This window comes from Kogia breviceps, chromosome 12 (assembly GCF_026419965.1).
Source record: "Kogia breviceps isolate mKogBre1 chromosome 12, mKogBre1 haplotype 1, whole genome shotgun sequence".
NCBI classification, from domain to species: Eukaryota; Metazoa; Chordata; class Mammalia; order Artiodactyla; family Physeteridae; genus Kogia; species Kogia breviceps.
In genome coordinates, this window is record NC_081321.1 from 20,257,728 (window position 1) to 20,275,683 (window position 17,956).

At 45.3% G+C, this 17,956-nt stretch overlaps 1 protein-coding gene across 4 annotated transcripts in view; it reads left to right on the forward strand.

The window, feature by feature from the left end:
• The window catches only part of SSPN (sarcospan), a 91,739-nt gene that overhangs the window by 58,463 nt on the left and 15,320 nt on the right, over positions 1-17,956 (forward strand). The window contains exon 5 of one of the 4 annotated variants that reach the window (XM_067008931.1): positions 10,199-10,453. The exons of 2 other annotated variants lie outside the window; for them this stretch is intronic. In XM_067008931.1, the coding sequence (XP_066865032.1) occupies positions 10,199-10,314 (116 nt within the window). In that variant the 3' untranslated portion in view covers positions 10,315-10,453. Of the gene's footprint in view, positions 1-9,725; positions 9,843-10,198; positions 10,454-17,956 lie in introns of those variants that run through there. One more of the 4 variants, XM_067008932.1, reaches the window with a different exon arrangement.

The following is a 17,956-nucleotide window of genomic DNA, read 5'->3' on the forward strand; positions in this document are numbered from 1 at the left end:
AAGTTTCATTAGGTCCCATTTGTTTATTTGTGTTTTTATTTCCATTTCTCTAGGAGATGGGTCAAAAAGGATCTTGCTGTGATTTATGTCGTATAGTGTTCTGCCTATGTTTTCCTCTAAGAGTTTGATAGTGTCTGGCCTTACATTTAGGTCTTTAACCCATTTTGAGTTTATTTTTGTGTGTGGTGTTAGGGATTGTTCTAATTTCATACTTTTACATGTAGCTGTCCAGTTTTCCCAGCACCACTTATTGAAGAGGCTGCCTTTTCTCCAATGTATATCCTTCCCTCCTTTATCAAAGATAAGGTGACCATATGTGTGTGGGTTTATCTCTGGGCTCTCTATCCTGTTCCATTGATCTATATTTCTCTTTTTGTGCCAGTACCATATTGTCTTGATTACTGTAGCCTTGTAGTAGAGTCTGAAGTCAGGGAGCCTAATTCCTCCAGCTCCATTTCTCGTTCTCAAGATTGCTTTGGCTATTCGGGGTCTTTTGTGTTTCCATACAAATTGTGAAATTTTTTGTTCTAGTTCTGTAAAAAATGCCAGTGGTAATTTGATAGGGATTGCATTGAATCGGTAGATTGCTTTGGGTAGTAGAGTCATTTTCACAATGTTTTTTTTTTGTTTTTTTGTTTTTTTTAAACATCTTTATTGGAGTATAATTGTTTTACAATAGTGTGTTAATTTTTCCTTTACAACAAACTGAATCAGTTATACATATACATATGTTCCCATATCTCTTCCCTCTTGCATCACCCTCTCTCCCACCCTCCCTATCCCACCCCTCTAGGTGGTCACAAAGCACAGAGGTGGTCTCCCTGTGCTATGCAGCAGCTTCCCACTAGCTATCTAATTTACATTTGATAGTGTGTATATGTCCCTGCCACTCTCTCACTTCATCACAGCCCACCCTTCCCCCTCCCCATATCCTCAAGTCCATGCTCGAGTAAGTCTGTGTTTTATTCCCGTCCTACCACTAATCTCTTCATGACATTTTTTTCCCTTAGAGTCCATATATATGTGTTAGCATACGGTATTTGTTTTTCTCCTTCTGACTTACTTCACTCTGTATGACAGACTCCAGGTCCATCCACCTCATTATAAATAACTCAGTTTCGTTTCTTTTTATGGCTGAGTAATATTCCATTGTATATATGTGCCACATCTTCTTTATCCATTCATCTGTTGATGGACACTTAGGTTGCTTCCATGTCCTGGCTATTGTAAATAGAGCTGCAATGAACATTTTGGTACATGAGTCTTTCTGAATTATGGTTTTCTCAGGGTATATGCCCAGTAGTGGGATTGCTGGGTCGTATGGTAGTTCTATTTGTAGTTTTTTAAGGAACCTCCATACTGTTCTCCATAGCGGCTGTATCAATTTACATTCCCACCAGCAGTGCAAGAGGGTTCCCTTTTCTCCACACCCTCTCCAGCATTTATTGTTTCTAGAGTTTTTGATGATGGCCAATCTGACCGGTGTGAGATGATATCTCTTTGTAGTTTTGATTTGCATTTCTCTAATGATTAATGAGGTTGAGCATTCTTTCATGTGTTTGTTAGCAATCTGTATATCTTCTTTGGAGAAATGTCTATTTAGTTCTTCTGCCCATTTTTGGATTGGGTTGTTTGTTTTTTTGTTATTGAGCTGCATGAGTTGCTTATAAATTTTGGAAATTAATCCTTTGTCAGTTGCTTCATTTGCAAATATTTTCTCCCATTCTGTGGGTTGTCTTTTGGTCTTGTTTATGGTATCCTTTGCTGTGCAAAAGCTTTTAAGTTTCATTAGGTCCCATTTGTTTATTTGTGTTTTTATTTCCATTTCTCTAGGAGATGGGTCAAAAAGGATCTTGCTGTGATTTATGTCGTATAGTGTTCTGCCTATGTTTTCCTCTAAGAGTTTGATAGTGTCTGGCCTTACATTTAGGTCTTTAACCCATTTTGAGTTTATTTTTGTGTGTGGTGTTAGGGATTGTTCTAATTTCATACTTTTACATGTAGCTGTCCAGTTTTCCCAGCACCACTTATTGAAGAGGCTGCCTTTTCTCCAATGTATATCCTTCCCTCCTTTATCAAAGATAAGGTGACCATATGTGTGTGGGTTTATCTCTGGGCTCTCTATCCTGTTCCATTGATCTATATTTCTGTTTTTGTGCCAGTACCATATTGTCTTGATTACTGTAGCCTTGTAGTAGAGTCTGAAGTCAGGGAGCCTAATTCCTCCAGCTCCATTTCTCGTTCTCAAGATTGCTTTGGCTATTCGGGGTCTTTTGTGTTTCCATACAAATTGTGAAATTTTTTGTTCTAGTTCTGTAAAAAATGCCAGTGGTAATTTGATAGGGATCGCATTGAATCGGTAGATTGCTTTGGGTAGTAGAGTCATTTTCACAATGTTGATTCTTCCAATCCAAGAACATGGTATATTTCTCCACCTATTTGTATCATCTTTAATTTCTTTCATCAGTGTCTTATAGTTTTCTGCATACAAGTCTTTTGTCTCCTTAGGTAGGTTTATTCCTAGATATTTTATTCTTTTTGTTGCAGTGGTAAATGGGAGTGTTTTCTTAATTTCACTCTCAGATTTTTCATCATTAGTGTATAAGAATGCCAGAGATTTCTGTGCATTAATTTTGTATCCTGCAACTTTACCAAATTCATTGATTAACTCTAATAGTTTTCTGGTAGCATCCTTAGTATTCTCTATGTATAGTGTCATGTCATCTGCAAACAGTGACAGCTTTACTTCTTCTTTTCCTATTTGGATTCCTTTTATTTCTTTTTGTTCTCTGATTGCTGTGGCTAGAACTTCCAAAACTATGTTGAATAAGAGTGGTGAGAGTGGGCAACCTTGTCTTGTTCCTGATCTTAGTGGAAATGGTTTCAGTTTTTCACCATCGAGAACGATGCTAGCTGTGGGTTTGTCATATATGGCCTTTATTATGTTGAGGAAAGTTCCCTGTATGCCTACTTTCTGCAAGGTTTTTATCATAAATGAGTGTTGAATTTTGTCAAAAGCTTTCTCTGCATCTATTGAGATGATCATATGGTTTTTCTCCTTCAGTTTGTTGATATGGTGTATCACGTTGATTGATTTGCGTATATTGAAGAATCCTTGCATTCCTGGGATAAAGCCCACTTGATCATGGTGTATGATCCTTTTAATGTGCTGTTGGATTCTGTTTGCTAATATATTGTTGAGGATTTTTGCATCTATGTTCATCAGTGATATTGGCCTGTAGTTTTCTTTCTTTGTGACGTCTTTGTCTGGTTTTGGTATCAGGTTGATGTTGGCCTCATAGAATGAGTTTGGGAGTGTTCCTCCCTCTGCTATCTGTTAGAAGACTTTGAGAAGGATAGGTGTTAGCTCTTCTCTAAATGTTTGATAGAATTCGCCTGTGAAGCCATCTGGTCCTGGGCTTTTGTTTGCTGGAAGATTTTTAATCACAGTTTCAATTTCAGTGCTTGTGATTGGTCTGTTCAAATTTTCTATTTCTTCCTGGTTCAGTCTCGGCAGGTTGTGCATTTCTAAGAATTTGTCCATTTCTTCCAGGTTGTCCATTTTATTGGCATACAGTTGCTTGTAGTAATCTCTAATAATCTTCTGTATTTCTGCAGTGTCAGTTGTTACATCTCCTTTTTCATTTCTAATTCTATTGATTTGAGTCTTCTCCCTTTTATTCTTGATGAGTCTGGCTAATGGTTTATCAATTTTATTTATCTTCTCAAAGAACCAGCTTTTAGTTTTATTGATCTTTGCTATTGTTTCCTTCACTTCTTTTTCATTTATTTCTGATCTGATCTTTATGATTTCTTTCCTTCTGCTAAATTTGGGGTTTTTTTTTTCTTCTTTCTGTAATTGCTTTAAGTGCAAAGTTAGGTTGTTTATTCGAGATGTTTCCTGTTTCTTAAGGTAGGATTGTATTGCTATAAACTTGCCTCTTAGAACTGCTTTTGCTGTATCCCATAGGTTTTGGGTCGTTGTGTCTCCATTGTCATTTGTTTCTAAGTATTTTTTGATTTCCTCTTTGATTTCTTCAGTGATCACTTCGTTATTAAGTAGTGTATTGTTTAGCCTCCATGTGTTTGTATTTTTTACAGATCTTTTCCTGTAATTGATATCTAGTCTCATAGCGTTGTGGTCAGAAAAGATACTTGATACGATTTCAATTTTCTTAAATTTGCCAAGGGTAGATTTGTGACCCAATATATGATCGATCCTGGAGAATGTTCCATGAGCACTTGAGAAAAATGTGTATTCTGTTGTTTTTGGATGGAATGTCCTATAAATATCAATTAAGTCCATCTTGTGTAATGTATCATTTAAAGCTTGTGTTTCCTTATTTATTTTCATTTTGGATGATCTGTCCATTGGTGAAAGTGGGGTGTTAAAGTCCCCCATTATAATTGTGTTACTGTCGATTTCCCCTTTTAAGGCTGTTAGTATTTGCCTTATTTATTGAGGTGCTCCTATGTTGGGTGCATAAATATTTACAATTGTTATATCTTCTTCATGGATCGATCCCTTGATCATTATGTAGTGTCCTTCTTTGTCTCTTGTAATAGTCTTTATTTTAAAGTCTATTTTGTCTGATATGAGAATTGCTACTCCAGCTTTCTTCTGATTTCCATTTGCATGGAATATCTTTTTCCATCCCCTTACTTTCAGTCTGTATGTGTCCCTAGGTCTGAAGTGGGTCTCTTGTAGACAGCATATATATGGGTCTTGTTTTTGTATCCATTCAGCCAGTCTGTGTCTTTTGGTGGGAGCATTTAATCCATTTACATTTAAGGTAATTATCGATATGTATGTTCCTATTACCATTTACTTAATTGTTTCGGGTTGTTTTTGTAGGTCTTTTCCTTCTCTTGTGTTTCTTGCCTAGAGAAGTTCCTTTAGGATTTGTTGTAGAGCTGGTTTGGTGGTACTGAACTCTCTCAGCTTTTGCTTGTCTGTAAAGGTTTTAATTTCTCCATCAAATCTGAATGAGATCCTTGCTGGGTAGAGTAATCTTGGTTGTAGGTTTTTTTCCTTCATCACTTTAAATATGTCCTGCCACTCCCGTCTGGCTTGTAGAGTTTCTGCTGAATGATCAGATGTTAACCTTATGGGGATTCCCTTGTGTGTTATTTGTTGTTTTTCCCTTGCTGCTTTTAATGTTTTCTTTGTATTTAATTTTTGACAGTTTGATTATTATGTGTCTTGGCGTGTTTCTCTTTGGGTTTATCCTATATGGAACTCTCTGTGCTTCCTGGACTTGATTGACTATTTCCTTTCCTATATTAGGGAAGTTTTCAACTATAATCTCTTCAAATATTTTCTCAGTCCCTTTCTTTTTCTCTTCTTCTTCTGGGACCCCTATAATTCGAATGTTGGTGCGTTTAATGTTGTCCCAGAGGTCTCTGAGACTGTCCTCAGTTCTTTTCATTCTTTTTTCTTTCTTCTGCTCTGCAGTAGTTATTTCCACTATTTTATCTTCCAGGTCACTTATCCGTCCTTCTGCCTCAGTTATTCTGCTACTGATCCCGTCTAGAGTATTTTTCATTTCATTTATTGTGTTGCTCATCGTTACTTGCTTCCTCTTTATTTCTTCTAGGTCCCTGTTAACTGTTTCTTGCAAATTGTCTATTCTATTTCCAAGATTTTGCATCATCTTCACCATCATTATTCTACATTCTCTTTCAGGTAGATTGGCTATTACCTCTTCATCTGTTAGGTCTGGTGTGTTTTTATCTTGCTCCTTCATCTGTTGTGTGTTTTTCTGTCTTCTCATTTTGCTTATCTTACTGTGTTTGGGGTCTCCTTTTTGCACGCTGCAGGTTCGTAGTTCCCGTTGTTTTTGGTGGCTGTCCCCAGTGGCTAAGGTTGGTTCAGTGGGTTGAGTAGATTCCCTGGTTGGGGGGACTAGTGCCTCTGTTCTGGTGGATGAGGCTGGATCTTGTCTTTCTGGTGGGCAGGTCTTCGTCTGGTGGTGTGTTTGGGGATGTTGGTAACCTTATTATGATTTTAGGCAGCCTCTCTGCTAATGGATGGTGCTGTAGACCTGTCTTGCTCTTTGTTGGGGATAGGGTGTCCAGCACTGTTCTTTGCTGGTCCTTGAGTGAAGCTGGGTCTTGGTGTTGAGATGGAGATCTCTGGGAGATTTTCGCCGTCTGATATTACGTGGAGCTAGGAGGTCTCTTGTGGACTAGTGTCTTGAGGTTGGTTCTCCCACCTCAGGGACACCGCCGTGGTGCCTGGCTGGGGCGCCAAGAACCTTTAATCCACACGGCTCAAAATAAAAGGTAGAAAAAATAGAAAGGAAAGAAAAGGAAGGAAGGAGGGAGGGAGGGAGGGAAGGAAGGAAGAAAGGAAGGAAGAAATGAAGGAAGGGAGCAAGAAAGGAAGGAAGGAAGGTGCAGAGGAAGAAAGGGAGGAAGGAAGAGAGGAAGGGAGGAAAGAAGGGGGGATGGAAGGAGGAAAGGAGGGAAGGAGGGAAGAAAGGAAGGAAGAAAGGAAGAAAGGGAGAAGACAGAGTAGTATAAAGTATAGTTATTAAAATAAAAAATAATTATTAAGAAGAAAAATTTCCTTTAAAAAAAAAAAAACAGAAAAATGGGTCGGTCTAACCCTAGGACAAATGGTGAAAGCAAAGCTATACAGACAAAATCTCACACAGCAGCACACACATACACACTCACAAAAAGAAAAAAAAGGGGGAAATAATTGTATATCTTGCTCCCAAAGTCCACCTCCTCAACTTGGGATGATTCGTTGTCTATTCAGGTTTTCAACAGATGCAGGGCACTTAAAGTTGATTGTGGAGCTTTAATCCGCCGCTTCTGAGGCTGCTGGTTGAGACCTCCCCCTCTCCTCTCTGTTCGCACAGCTCCTGGGGTTCAGCTTTGGACTTGGTCCCGCCTCTGCGTGTAGGTTGTCCGAGGGCGACTGCCCTTCGCTCAGACAGGACGATGTTAAAGGAGCAGTTGATTCGGGGGCTCCGGCTCACTCAGGCTGGGGGGAGGGAGCGGCACGGGGGCGGGGCGAGTCCGCGGCGGCAGAGGCCGACGTGACGCTGCACCGGCCCGAGGCGCACCGCGCATTCTCCCGGGGAAGCTGTCCCTGGATCCCGGGACCCCGGCAGTGGCGGACTGCACGGGCTCCCGGGAGGGCCGGTGTGGAGAGTGACCTGTGCTCACACACAGGCCTCTTGGTGGTGGCAGCAGCAACCTTAGCGTCTCACACCCGTCTCTACTGTCTGTGCCGACAGCCGCGGCTCGCGCCCGTTTCTGGAGCTCCTCTACGCGGTGCTCTTAATCCCCTCACCTCACGCCCCAGGAAGCAAAGAGGCAAGAAAAAGTCTCTTGTCTCTTCGGCAGCTCCGCGCCCGCTTCTGGGGCTCCTTTAAGCGGCGCACTTAATCCCCTCTCCTCGCGCCCAGGCAGCAAAGAGGGAGGAAAAGGTCTCTTGCCTCTTCGGCAGCTCCAGACTTCTCCCGGACTCCCTCCCGGCCAGCCGTGGCGCACTAGCCCCCTTCAGGCTGTTTTCACTCTGCCAACTCCAGACCTTTCCCTGGGATCCGACTGAAGCCCGAGCCTCAGCTCCCGGCCCCGCCCACCCCGGCGGGTGAGCAGACAAGCCTCTCGGGCTGGTGAGTGCCGGTCGGCACCCATCCTCTGCGGGAATCTCTCCGCTTTGTCCTCCGCACCCCTGTGGCTGAGCTGTCCTCCGCGGCTCTGGAGCTTCCCCCTCCGGCGCCCGCAGTCTCCGCCCGCGAAGGGGCTTCTAGTGTGTGGGAGTCTTTCCTCCTTCACGGCTCCCTCCCACTGGCGTAGGTCCCATCCCTATTCTTTTGTCCCTGTTTATTCTTTTTCTTTTGCCCTACCCAGATATGTGGGGAGTTTCTTGCCTTTTGGGAGGTCTGAGGTCTTCTGCCAGCGTTCGGTGGGTGTTCTATAGGAGAAGTTCCACGTGTAGATGTATTTCTGATGTCTCTGTGAGGAGGAGGGAGATCGCGTCTTACTCTTCCGCCATCTTTAAGCCGTCTCAGAAGTGACATCTTGAGCGTGTCTGGGGTTGGACGAGTGGACCACGAGTGAGAACTTGGACTCCATTTGGCCTAGCTTGGCTTAGCCGTAAGAGCAACCGTCCTATTGCCACCCTCACACCCACCACTGCCAGATATCCAAGTTGCCCAGACAGCTCTGGGTCAAATGACCAAGAAGACCACCTCCACTTCTGGGATGTATATCTCTCTCTTCCAGAGAAGAGACTGCTCTCCCCACCACCTCATTCCACAGCAAAACCTCCCCCTCCTCATGCCCCGGCCCACGTCTATGAGACCCAACTAAGGTGTCGTTCACTCCTGTGCTGGGGGTGAAGACCTTAAATACAGAGATCCCTATAAGTATGGTTTTCATTTCCATAAGTGATTCCTAAAGATCAGAAAACGTCTCTGGTCCAGAGAAAGGAGGTGTGATGCCCGGGAGGGGAGCCTTGCCCAGGTGTCCTCCCAACCCAACCCTGTAGGCAGCCACCTACTCTGGGCGGAAGAAACAGAGCTTCAGAGCCGGCAGGACGTGGAGAACATTTGCCCTGGGGCCTCGGCTCGGGCTATGGCTTGGGAACCCGCGTGGGCCTGCGGAGGCTCGGGCCGCTGGTTACAGCTGAGCAAACGCCGGCTGAGACTCCTGGAAGGGCAACGCACAGAGTCTGCGGGAAGGGCTCTCTCCTCCCAGCATCTCAGAGGGCTCTGGATGGTGGAAGGCAGAATAGAGAGGCAAAGGGGAGAAGCATCCATGCAGAACCTCGTTGCCGCCAGGGCCCGGCTCCCTGAGCACCGCCGGTGACTACGCGCCCAGGTTGACTGCGTTTGCCCTGACCTCCGGGCTCCTCTATTCACATCCCACACAGAACACCCTCGGAGCCTGGCTTGGCTTCACGCTGCTGCGTGGAGAAGGATGTGTCAGGCAATAAATAAGCAGGAAAAAAAAAAATGCTCCCGTCTTATTGGAAAAGGCCCAGATTGTAACTTAACAGGGTGATTTTTTTTTTTTTTTTTTTTTTTTTTCATTTCCAAAATGTGCTTTTCCCCCAGGAGCATAGACCTGCGGTTTTCTCTCTTGGGTTTTACAGTCTCTCTGCCTCAAGCCAAGAGACTTGGCTCTGCTCCCCTTGAGTCAGAGTGCCGGCTGGTAGCTGAACCCAGGAAGCCCTGACCCCACACCTCCCCCTGGAACCACCAGACCACACAGCCTCCTGTGCTCAACCCTTTGGCTGGGTGTCCTGCCTCCTCTTTGTTTGGAAAGAGATGTCTTACGTAACCGCCAGCTTACTAAATGCTGCATTGTCTTCCAGTTGGGAGAGCTCAAAAGAACCCATTAGTGACTTATGATTTATCACAAAGGTGGCATCTGTCACCCACATAGCCACAGAGCAAGCCTCACCTGCCTTAGCTCAATGATCACCAACGAGACTTCACAACTGTGGTTTTTGGGGAATTATAAGTTCAGGACAAGGTGCAGGAAATACAAAGCCTGGTTCATCTGTAGGTCATGGGGTTTTGCTCAAGCAGCACAAGAAAGTCATTTGTAATTCAAGATCAAGACAGGCATAAACAATTCTGATCTGATGATTCTCTTACTAATCTGATTTTGATAAACAGCTGATGAAAATGGAAGGTGTCTGGTCACCAGAGGAGAGATACCCAGGCAGTGAAATCAGTTTCTCTTATCTCACTGGGCAGGGATTTATTTCAGGGCTCCTATTCATAGCCCACCATGCCAAGAACTGTGATCACTGCCCTGGATGGCGAGAACCTTCCGAGCAGAACGGCAGAAACCCATTGGGTAAGGTCTTCTCCTCCACCTTTATTTTCTATGACTCTCTGATTAGCCCTGCTGGGAATTCTGGTAATTACTTTAAGCTGGCACCTCTAGAAAAAAAAAACAACAACCTCAGGATTCAATTAAAAACGAGAAGAACCTCTGCATGGTGTGGCCAAGGAGCTTTCACTGCATAAGGCAGGAGTGTAGACCAGGACAAATAAAACACTCTGGGTTAGGTGCTATTTCCATCTGGTTCCGCTGCCAGAGCAGCCCTTGGGGAGAGGAGCTGGAGAGACAGGGGAGACAGCCTGCTTCAGCCTGCCCTCTCTTCCCCACGGACCTCACAGTCTTTCAAGAATCCCTCAAGGCTCTTACTCATTTCTTCCTGCAGCAGACATAGTCTCACCTGGGACAAGCTACGTGATGTTTCACATGGAGGCACATTTCTGTCCCTGCTCAGTGACACGTGAGCCCTCAGCCCAGCTTTCAGAAAGGATCCCTCCCTGAACTTGGTGGAGGGCAGCCCTCTCCAACTGCCTCGTGAAGCATAGCCGGGCAGTCTGGAGAGAAGAGATGAGGGGCTGCTTCCCCCTGTGCCAGCTGCCCCCTGCCATTTCCCCAACGCCTCTGTATCAGGTACCAGGCTACCACGTGCGGTGCATGGGTCTCTGGACAGCAGCAGCCAATCTAAGCAGGTAAGGAATTTTGCTGTGCTGGGTCTCGTGTGCAAACGTGGCTCCAGCTCTCATCACCTTCAGCTCACCGTGTTAGCAAAAGCTGAGAGTAGAAGGGGGCTTCCCTTCTGGCTTAATAAGAGTGATTTCCACAAGGATCTCTGCAGCCCAAGCTCCCTCAAGCAGAGTGGGAGCTACTTGCCTACATTGCAGGGAAAAATTGGGGGGGGGGGGCGCATAATTTGAAAATCGCAACCAACCTTAAAATAATAAGAAAAAAATTGTGCTTCTTATGGTTTCTGATTTCCAGGAGACAAAGTGGAGTTCAAGTCTGCCTCAAGTAAGAAAACTGGATAGTTTCCATTTTATTTGAACACAACCTGCATCCAAAAATGGGTGAGGGCTACTTTTACTGCAAGAACAACTCATCATAGCTAATGGAAGTGTCATTACAAATCCATCTTCCTTTTTAATGCTACCTTGCTGTGTAGGAAGGATTTAGAATACGTATTAGAATGACATTCCTAACTATGAATGTGTAAGATATGGAAGAAATTACCAAAGGAATTACTGTAGAATCCCAATCCCTCCAGAATATTAAATAATCTTATCTGAAGATTATTAATAAAATAGTACACAATTCTTTTTCTAGAATGTCTTCATTCAAATTCTACCCCAAGTTTATAGGAAAAAAATTCCTTCAATGGTAAATCATGGGAATTTACCAAACCAACAGATTTCTAATGTTGTCACTCTCCCTTTTTATTTGTCTCCTGGTCTCTTGTACCTCTGGCTTGGGGAGTTTTGGAGACAGAGTCAAAAGTAGGGAAGTTAAGGGACAGGAGATAGGAGTAGATTTGAAATATCAAATTATTATTTTAAGGTAGCAATAAAAATAAAATGTAATGAAAAAAATTCTTAAGCTTAAGCTACATGTTTTAAGTATATACATGAAAATAATATGCAGAATCACAGTCCTGTTTAACTAGATTTGGGAAATCCCAGAATGCTATTTTAAGGACTCTTTGAATTTAGTGTTTATATGCATTCGAGAGGCTATATATATATATATATGTATTATGTTCATTAAGAACATGGTTCTAGCCTGGATTTGAATTCCGGTGTGTGGCCTTGGGCGAGCCAGCTACCCTCTCTGCGCCTCTCTGCCTCAGTTTCCTCATCTGAAGGGTAATTTTAGGGCTTTTGTGAAGAATAAACCGATGAGTGATTGAATGAATGATTATCTGTTAGAACAGTGCCTATGGTCAACGCTGTGTAAGTGATGGTGACGATGTTGGTGAGTATAAACTGCAACAAATTGAAATGCAGGGGTGCATCAGGAAAGCAGGAAAACAGTGGTGGCACCTGTAATTCCTATAGCAAAGCACGGTGCAGAAACATACAAATTAAGAGTTTCCACCTTCTGGAGCCTAAGGAAGAAACAGTGATCCCTCTATACCCCCTTGCAAACACTGGAAGTGCAATTCGGATGATATTTTTGTGTTTATTTCCCAGCCATGATCTCCACTCAGTGGGCGACTGTTTTAGGGCTTTAAAGTCCTGGCACCTGGGAAGCCCGAGGCTTACTGACCTCACTGGATGACCTACCAGGGCCAGAGCAAGACTTTTAGAGCCCAGAGCCGTCCTGTGGGCCACTCCACTGTTCCCATAGATACAGGGGACCCCAAGTGATAAGAAATACCTCATGTAGCCTTTGAGGGAGAAAAAAGTCACAGAGAGCTTCCAGCCCACTTGGGAAGGGCAACCTACCATCTCTGCTTTGGAGACGCTGGTGGGTTTATGAATTAAGTGTTTGCACAGATACATTGACTTCTTTGCTCAAACCTAGCCAGCAGAATTGTTTTCTCCCTACCCATGCATCAGCTCTGAGTCCCTGCCCAGCACCGGGCTCCACACAGGGACAGGACCTCGGCTAAGCCCTAGTAGGGACCTCTGTGTGACAGTAAGATGGCCATAGCAAACTGGGATCTTTGAACTTTTGGGACCTATGTCTAGATAGCCAAGGTCAGCCCTAGAATCCAAGAGATAAAATCTGCAGAGGACTTTTTCAAAGCTGTTCTTACGAGGGCACCTCGCCTGCCCCAGAGGCCCCAGGGGCTGGTGCCGGAAGTAGGCAGAGTTCTATAAATTGACATCTTGGGTACTCTGAAGAGCTAAGAGAGATGAGATTTAGATTCACAGCATGCCCGTGCATTAAAAATAGAAATTATATACAGACATGAGCAAGCTACCCTGTTGGGAGGAGGTGCCTTCCTTGCGTTTAGGAGAAACGCAGTGAGATTTCATCTGACCACCGGCAGACACTCCAAGCCACACCCATCACTCTGACAGTTGTAGAGCTAGGACACAGCCAATACTACCCTTGACCTCAAACCACCTCCCCTTCTGCCCCAAGTTCACTCTCTTCCGCCTGCTTTCCTTTCACGCAGAGTAAGACGCGACACAAAGGGGCAGGGCTGGGAGAGTGGGGATAGGATATTTGCCTTCAGGGTTTTGTATTCTTTCTTCCTGTAACACAAAAGCAGTTCTGGATGAAAAAGAGTTGGAAGGTAGGAATGAATAAACATGTGAGGGACTCAGAAGCACCAGGATTTTTTCTACTATGTTCTATGGAAAACTGGGATTTACCGAAGGTCCATGTACCCTTTTGCAAGAGGATTTAGGCTTCAGGTGGTTTTTTTAAATGAAATTATCAGATTTTTAAATGTTTTTTAGAAATAGTATTTCTCTTCTTTGACTCCCAGATTATACTCCCTTCCAAACTCTACATCCTTGCATTTTTCTCCAAGGGCAGTCAGGGCCCTTGACATAAATCAAAAAGGACAAATGTTTGTCTGCTCTCAAGTTCTAAATATTGTCTTGTTATTTACAGGATCAGTTATTTATTACATTTGTTATATTGTAATAAGGAAAAAATATGAAAAGGGAAAAGAAAATGTTTGACAATTTCTTCCACAAATCTTTCTCCTTAGCACTTACATCTTATCTTAAAATCATTGTGTTCACGGGGGAAGGAAGCCTCTTGTCCAACATATTTCCTTTTACAGAAAAGCAAACTGAGGCCAAACGAGGGTAAGTGACTTGCTCAAGTTTACTCAGCTCAATCTCTCTCTCTTTTTCTCTGTTTAACGTAAGTCTTGGCATAAGTTCTTCTTTCCGTTTTTTGGTTTTTTTTTTTTTTTCTTTACTCTTTGCCTTATTGGGACCTGCAATAACACACACTCTGACTTCAACAAATTGGAAATCCCTGTTCAATATGCCCAAGGAGACTAAGCATGGTTTTGTATTTTTCTGGGACAGGGTGAAAACCCCGCCTTCATTTTGCTAATCTGTTCCAGGACATTTCTTCTAAACTTCTTTTTAGAATCAAATAAAATAATAAAAGTAATAAAATAAAATAACAGTTACTCAACTGCTCCCAACCTCAGTGATCCCGGGTGAGTGGAGGAAAGGGTGATTCAGGGGGACCCAAGAGCCCACCTGAAGAGGAGTAGCTCTGAGTGGCTGGGGAATCCTGAGGGACAGACCAAGCAGCCCCTCTGCGATTGCGCACTTGGTACTGATTAGATGACGCGGGTGACTGGAATATTTCAGGGAGCTGCTGTCGGCTGCAATTAAAGACACAGACTCCAGAGCCAGTCAGATTGCTAAAGGTCGAAGTCTAGGTTTTTCTACCATTTACTAGCTACAGACACTTGGGACAAATTCCTTAACTGCTCTATGCCTACATTCCTTCATCCATAAAATGGGAGTAATAACGGCACCTACCTCACAAGGTCATTGTGAAGATTGCAAGAGTTTGTATCTGTAATGTGCTGGAAACAGTGCCTGGAACATTCTAAGGGCTCAATCTATGCTTATTATTTTCATTACCTATTATGAACCTTGTTTCCCAGCCCAACTTTAAATCTGAAAATATAGGCCAGAGATGGAAGAGGAGAGGAAATGTTTTATTATGTTTAACGAGGTGCTCAGGAAAACAACGCAGTCATATCTCGACTGGACAAGGAGGAACCCTTTCTCCTATCCCTAAACCCAGCTTTAACCGTCAAGGCACACTTGCTCACAATTAACATTCAAAACAGAGAGCAGGGCTTCCCTGGTGGCGCAGTGGTTGAGAGTCCGCCTGCCGCTGCAGGGGACACGGGTTCGTGCCCCGGTCCGGGAAGCTCCCACGTGCCACGGAGCGGCTGGGCCCGTGAGCCGTGGCCGCTGAGCCTGCGCGTCCGGAGCCTGTGCTCCGCAACGGGAGAGGCCACAGCAGTGAGAGGCCCGCGTACCGCAAAAACAAACAAACACAGAGAGCAGTTTCCAAAGCATGCTTTCTTAGAGAACTTTCTGGTAGGCTCCAAACTTTTAGATTAAAGTCTGGTCTCTGATTGGTTTAGTAAGCCTCTCTGTATCTAATATGCACCGGGTTTTCTCAATGTGGAATGAGATCTACAAAGGGAATGACAGTCCCAACCAACCTCAAGTCTTCATACGTGGGGTTACTTTTAGACTGCTCCAAATGCTCCCTGTCAATAAGCAGTAGCTGCTTCTCCCGAGTCACCTTCCTGTGCCTTTGGTGATGTCCTTTTCAAAGCTGGATTTGTCCTCTGGGGAGGTACCTGTTGATACTTCTAAAAAGCGCCAGGATTTTGGAGCCAGCCCTTCTAGATGCATGAAGAGGTTCGGTGTGCAAATAATGAGACATTTCTCTCCTTCATCAAATCATCAATCTTTCCAGTGCTGTGTCAATCCTTTTGCCTTTAGTGGGGTTGCAGTGGACCTCTCAGGAAGTATCATTTAATATTAAAAAAAGGAAGGAGGGGAGGTAAAGAAAATTTCCAGTGACAATTAATTGGCCTAACACCAGTAGATTCTGAAGGCCATTTTATGCTAGGAAGAGAAACAGTGATCTGGGAATCCCTGATGATGCTAATGGAACCATGCTGCTAGAGAACCTTCCACTGCTTCTGCTTTTTCATCTATGTCTTGTGTACAACCACCAATGCAAACGCACAACACGCCCAATGACTGGAGAAGCTGGTGAATTGCATAAACTCCTTCCAAAGCACTCAGGATTATCCTTCCCCACTGCATTTGACAGAGAAATCAAATATGCAACTTAGAGCTAAAAAGCATTGGACTTTGGAGGCAGTAGGTAAAACAAAAACAAGCACCATCATTGGTCAATGCCACCAGAACAACTAGAAAGATTCGTCACCTGCTCAACGTGTAAAAATGGCCAGGCTGGGGGGAGTGAGAAGATGGCGGAAGAGTAAGACGCGGGGATCACTCTTCCTCCTCACAGATACATCAGAAATACATCTACACGTGGAACTTCTCCTATAGAACACCCACCGAACGCTGGCAGAAGACCTCAGACCTCAGACCTCAGGCAAGAAACCCCCCCACGTACCTTGTTAGGGCAAAAGAAAAAAGAATAAACAGAGACAAAAGAATAGGGACGGGACCTGCACCAGTGGGAGGGAGCCGAGAGGGAGGAAAGGTTCCCGCACACCAGAAGCCCCTTCGCGGGCGGAGACTGCGGGTGGTGGAGTGGGAAGCTTCAGAGCCGCGGAGGAGACCACAGCCAACAGGGTGCGGAGGGCAAAGCGGAGAGATTCCCGCACGGAGGATCGGTGCCGATCAGCACTCACCAGCCCGAGAGGCTTGTCTGCTCATCCACCGCGGCGGGCGGGGCTGGGAACTGAGCCTCGGGCAGATCCCAGGGAAAGGTCTGGAGTTGGCAGAGCGAAAACAGCCTGAAGGGGTTAGTGTACCACGGCGGGCCGGGAGGGAGTTCGGGAGAAGTCTGGAGCTGCCGAAGAGGTAAGAGACCTTTTCTTCCCTCTTTACCTCCTGCTGCGCGAGGAGAGGGGTTTAAGCACGCCGCTTAAAGGAGCCCCAGAAACGGGCGCGGAGCTGCCGAAGAGACAAGAGACTTTTGCTTGCCTCTTCGCTTCCTGGGGCGCGAGGAAAAGGAATTAAGGGCACCACATAAAGGAGCTCCAGAAACGGGCGCGAGCTGCGGCTGTCGGCGCGGACAACAGAGACGGGTGTGGGGCGCTACGGTTGCTGCTGCCGCCACCAAGAGGCCTGTGTGCGAGCGCAGGTCACTCTCCACACCGCCCCTCCCGGGAGCCTGTGCAGCCCGCCAGCGCCGGGATCCTGGGACTGCTTCCCCGGGAAAACGCGCGGCGTGCCTCGGGCCGGTGCAGCGTCACGCCGGCCTCTGCCGCCGCGGACTCACCCCACATCCGTGCCCCCCCCCGCCACCGCCTGAGTGAGCCAGAGACCACGAATCAGCTGCTCCGTTAACGCTGCTCCTTTGACCCTGCCCTCTCTGAGCGAAGGGCAGACGCCCTCGGACGACCTGCGCGCAGAGGCGGGGCCAGGTCCAGGGCTGAGCCCCAGGAGCTGTGCGAACAAAGAGAGGGGGTGGTCCCTCCCAGCAGCCTCAGAAACAGCGGGTTAAAGCTCCACAGTCAGCTTGAAATGCCCTGCATCTGTGGAAAACCTGAATAGACAGCGAATCATCCCAAGTTGAGGAGGTGGACTTTGGGAGTAAGATATACTATTATTTTCCCCTTTTTTCTTTTTGTGAGTGTGTATGTGGGTGCTGCTGTGTGAGATTTTGTCTGTGTAGCTTTGTTTTCACCATTTGTCCTGGGGTTAGACCGACCATTTTTTTTTTTTCTTTAATAGAAATTTTTCTTCTTAATAATTATTTTGTTATTTTAATAACTGTATTTTACCCTACTTTATTTTGTCTTCTCCCCTTTCTTCCTTTCTTCCCTCCTTTTCCTATTTCCCTCCTTCCTTCCTTCCTCCCTTCCTTCCTTCCTCCCTTCCTTCCTTTATTCCCTCCTTCCTTCCTCCCTTCCTTTCTTTATTCCCTCCTTCCTCCCTCCCTTCCTTTCTTCCTCCCTCCCTTCCTTCCTTTATTCCCTCCTTCCTTCCTCCCTTCCTTTCTTCCTCCCTCTCTTCCTTTCTTTCTCCCTCCCTTCCTTTCTTTATTCCCTCCTTCCTTCTTCCCTTCCTTTCTTCCTCCCTCCCTTCCTTTCTTTATTCCCTCCTTCCTTCCTCCCTCCCTTTCTTTATTCCCTCCTTCCTTCCTCCCTTCCCTCCTTCCTTCCTCCCTTCCTTTCTTTATTCCCTCCTTCCGTCCTCCCTTCCTTTCTTCCTCCCTCCCTTCCTTCCTTTATTCCCTCCTTCCTTCCTCCCTTCCTTTCTTCCTCCCTCCCTTCCTTCCTTTATTCCCTCCTTCCTTCCTCCCTCCCTTCCTTTCTTCCTCCCTCCCTTCCTTTCTTTATTCCCTCCTTCCTTCCTCCCTCCCTTCCTTTCTTTATTCCCTCCTTCCTTCCTCCCTTTCTTTCTTCCTCCCTCCCTTCCTTTCTTCCTCCCTCTCTTCCTTTCTTCCTCCCTCCCTTCCTTTCTTTATTCCCTCCTTCCTTCCTCCCTTCCTT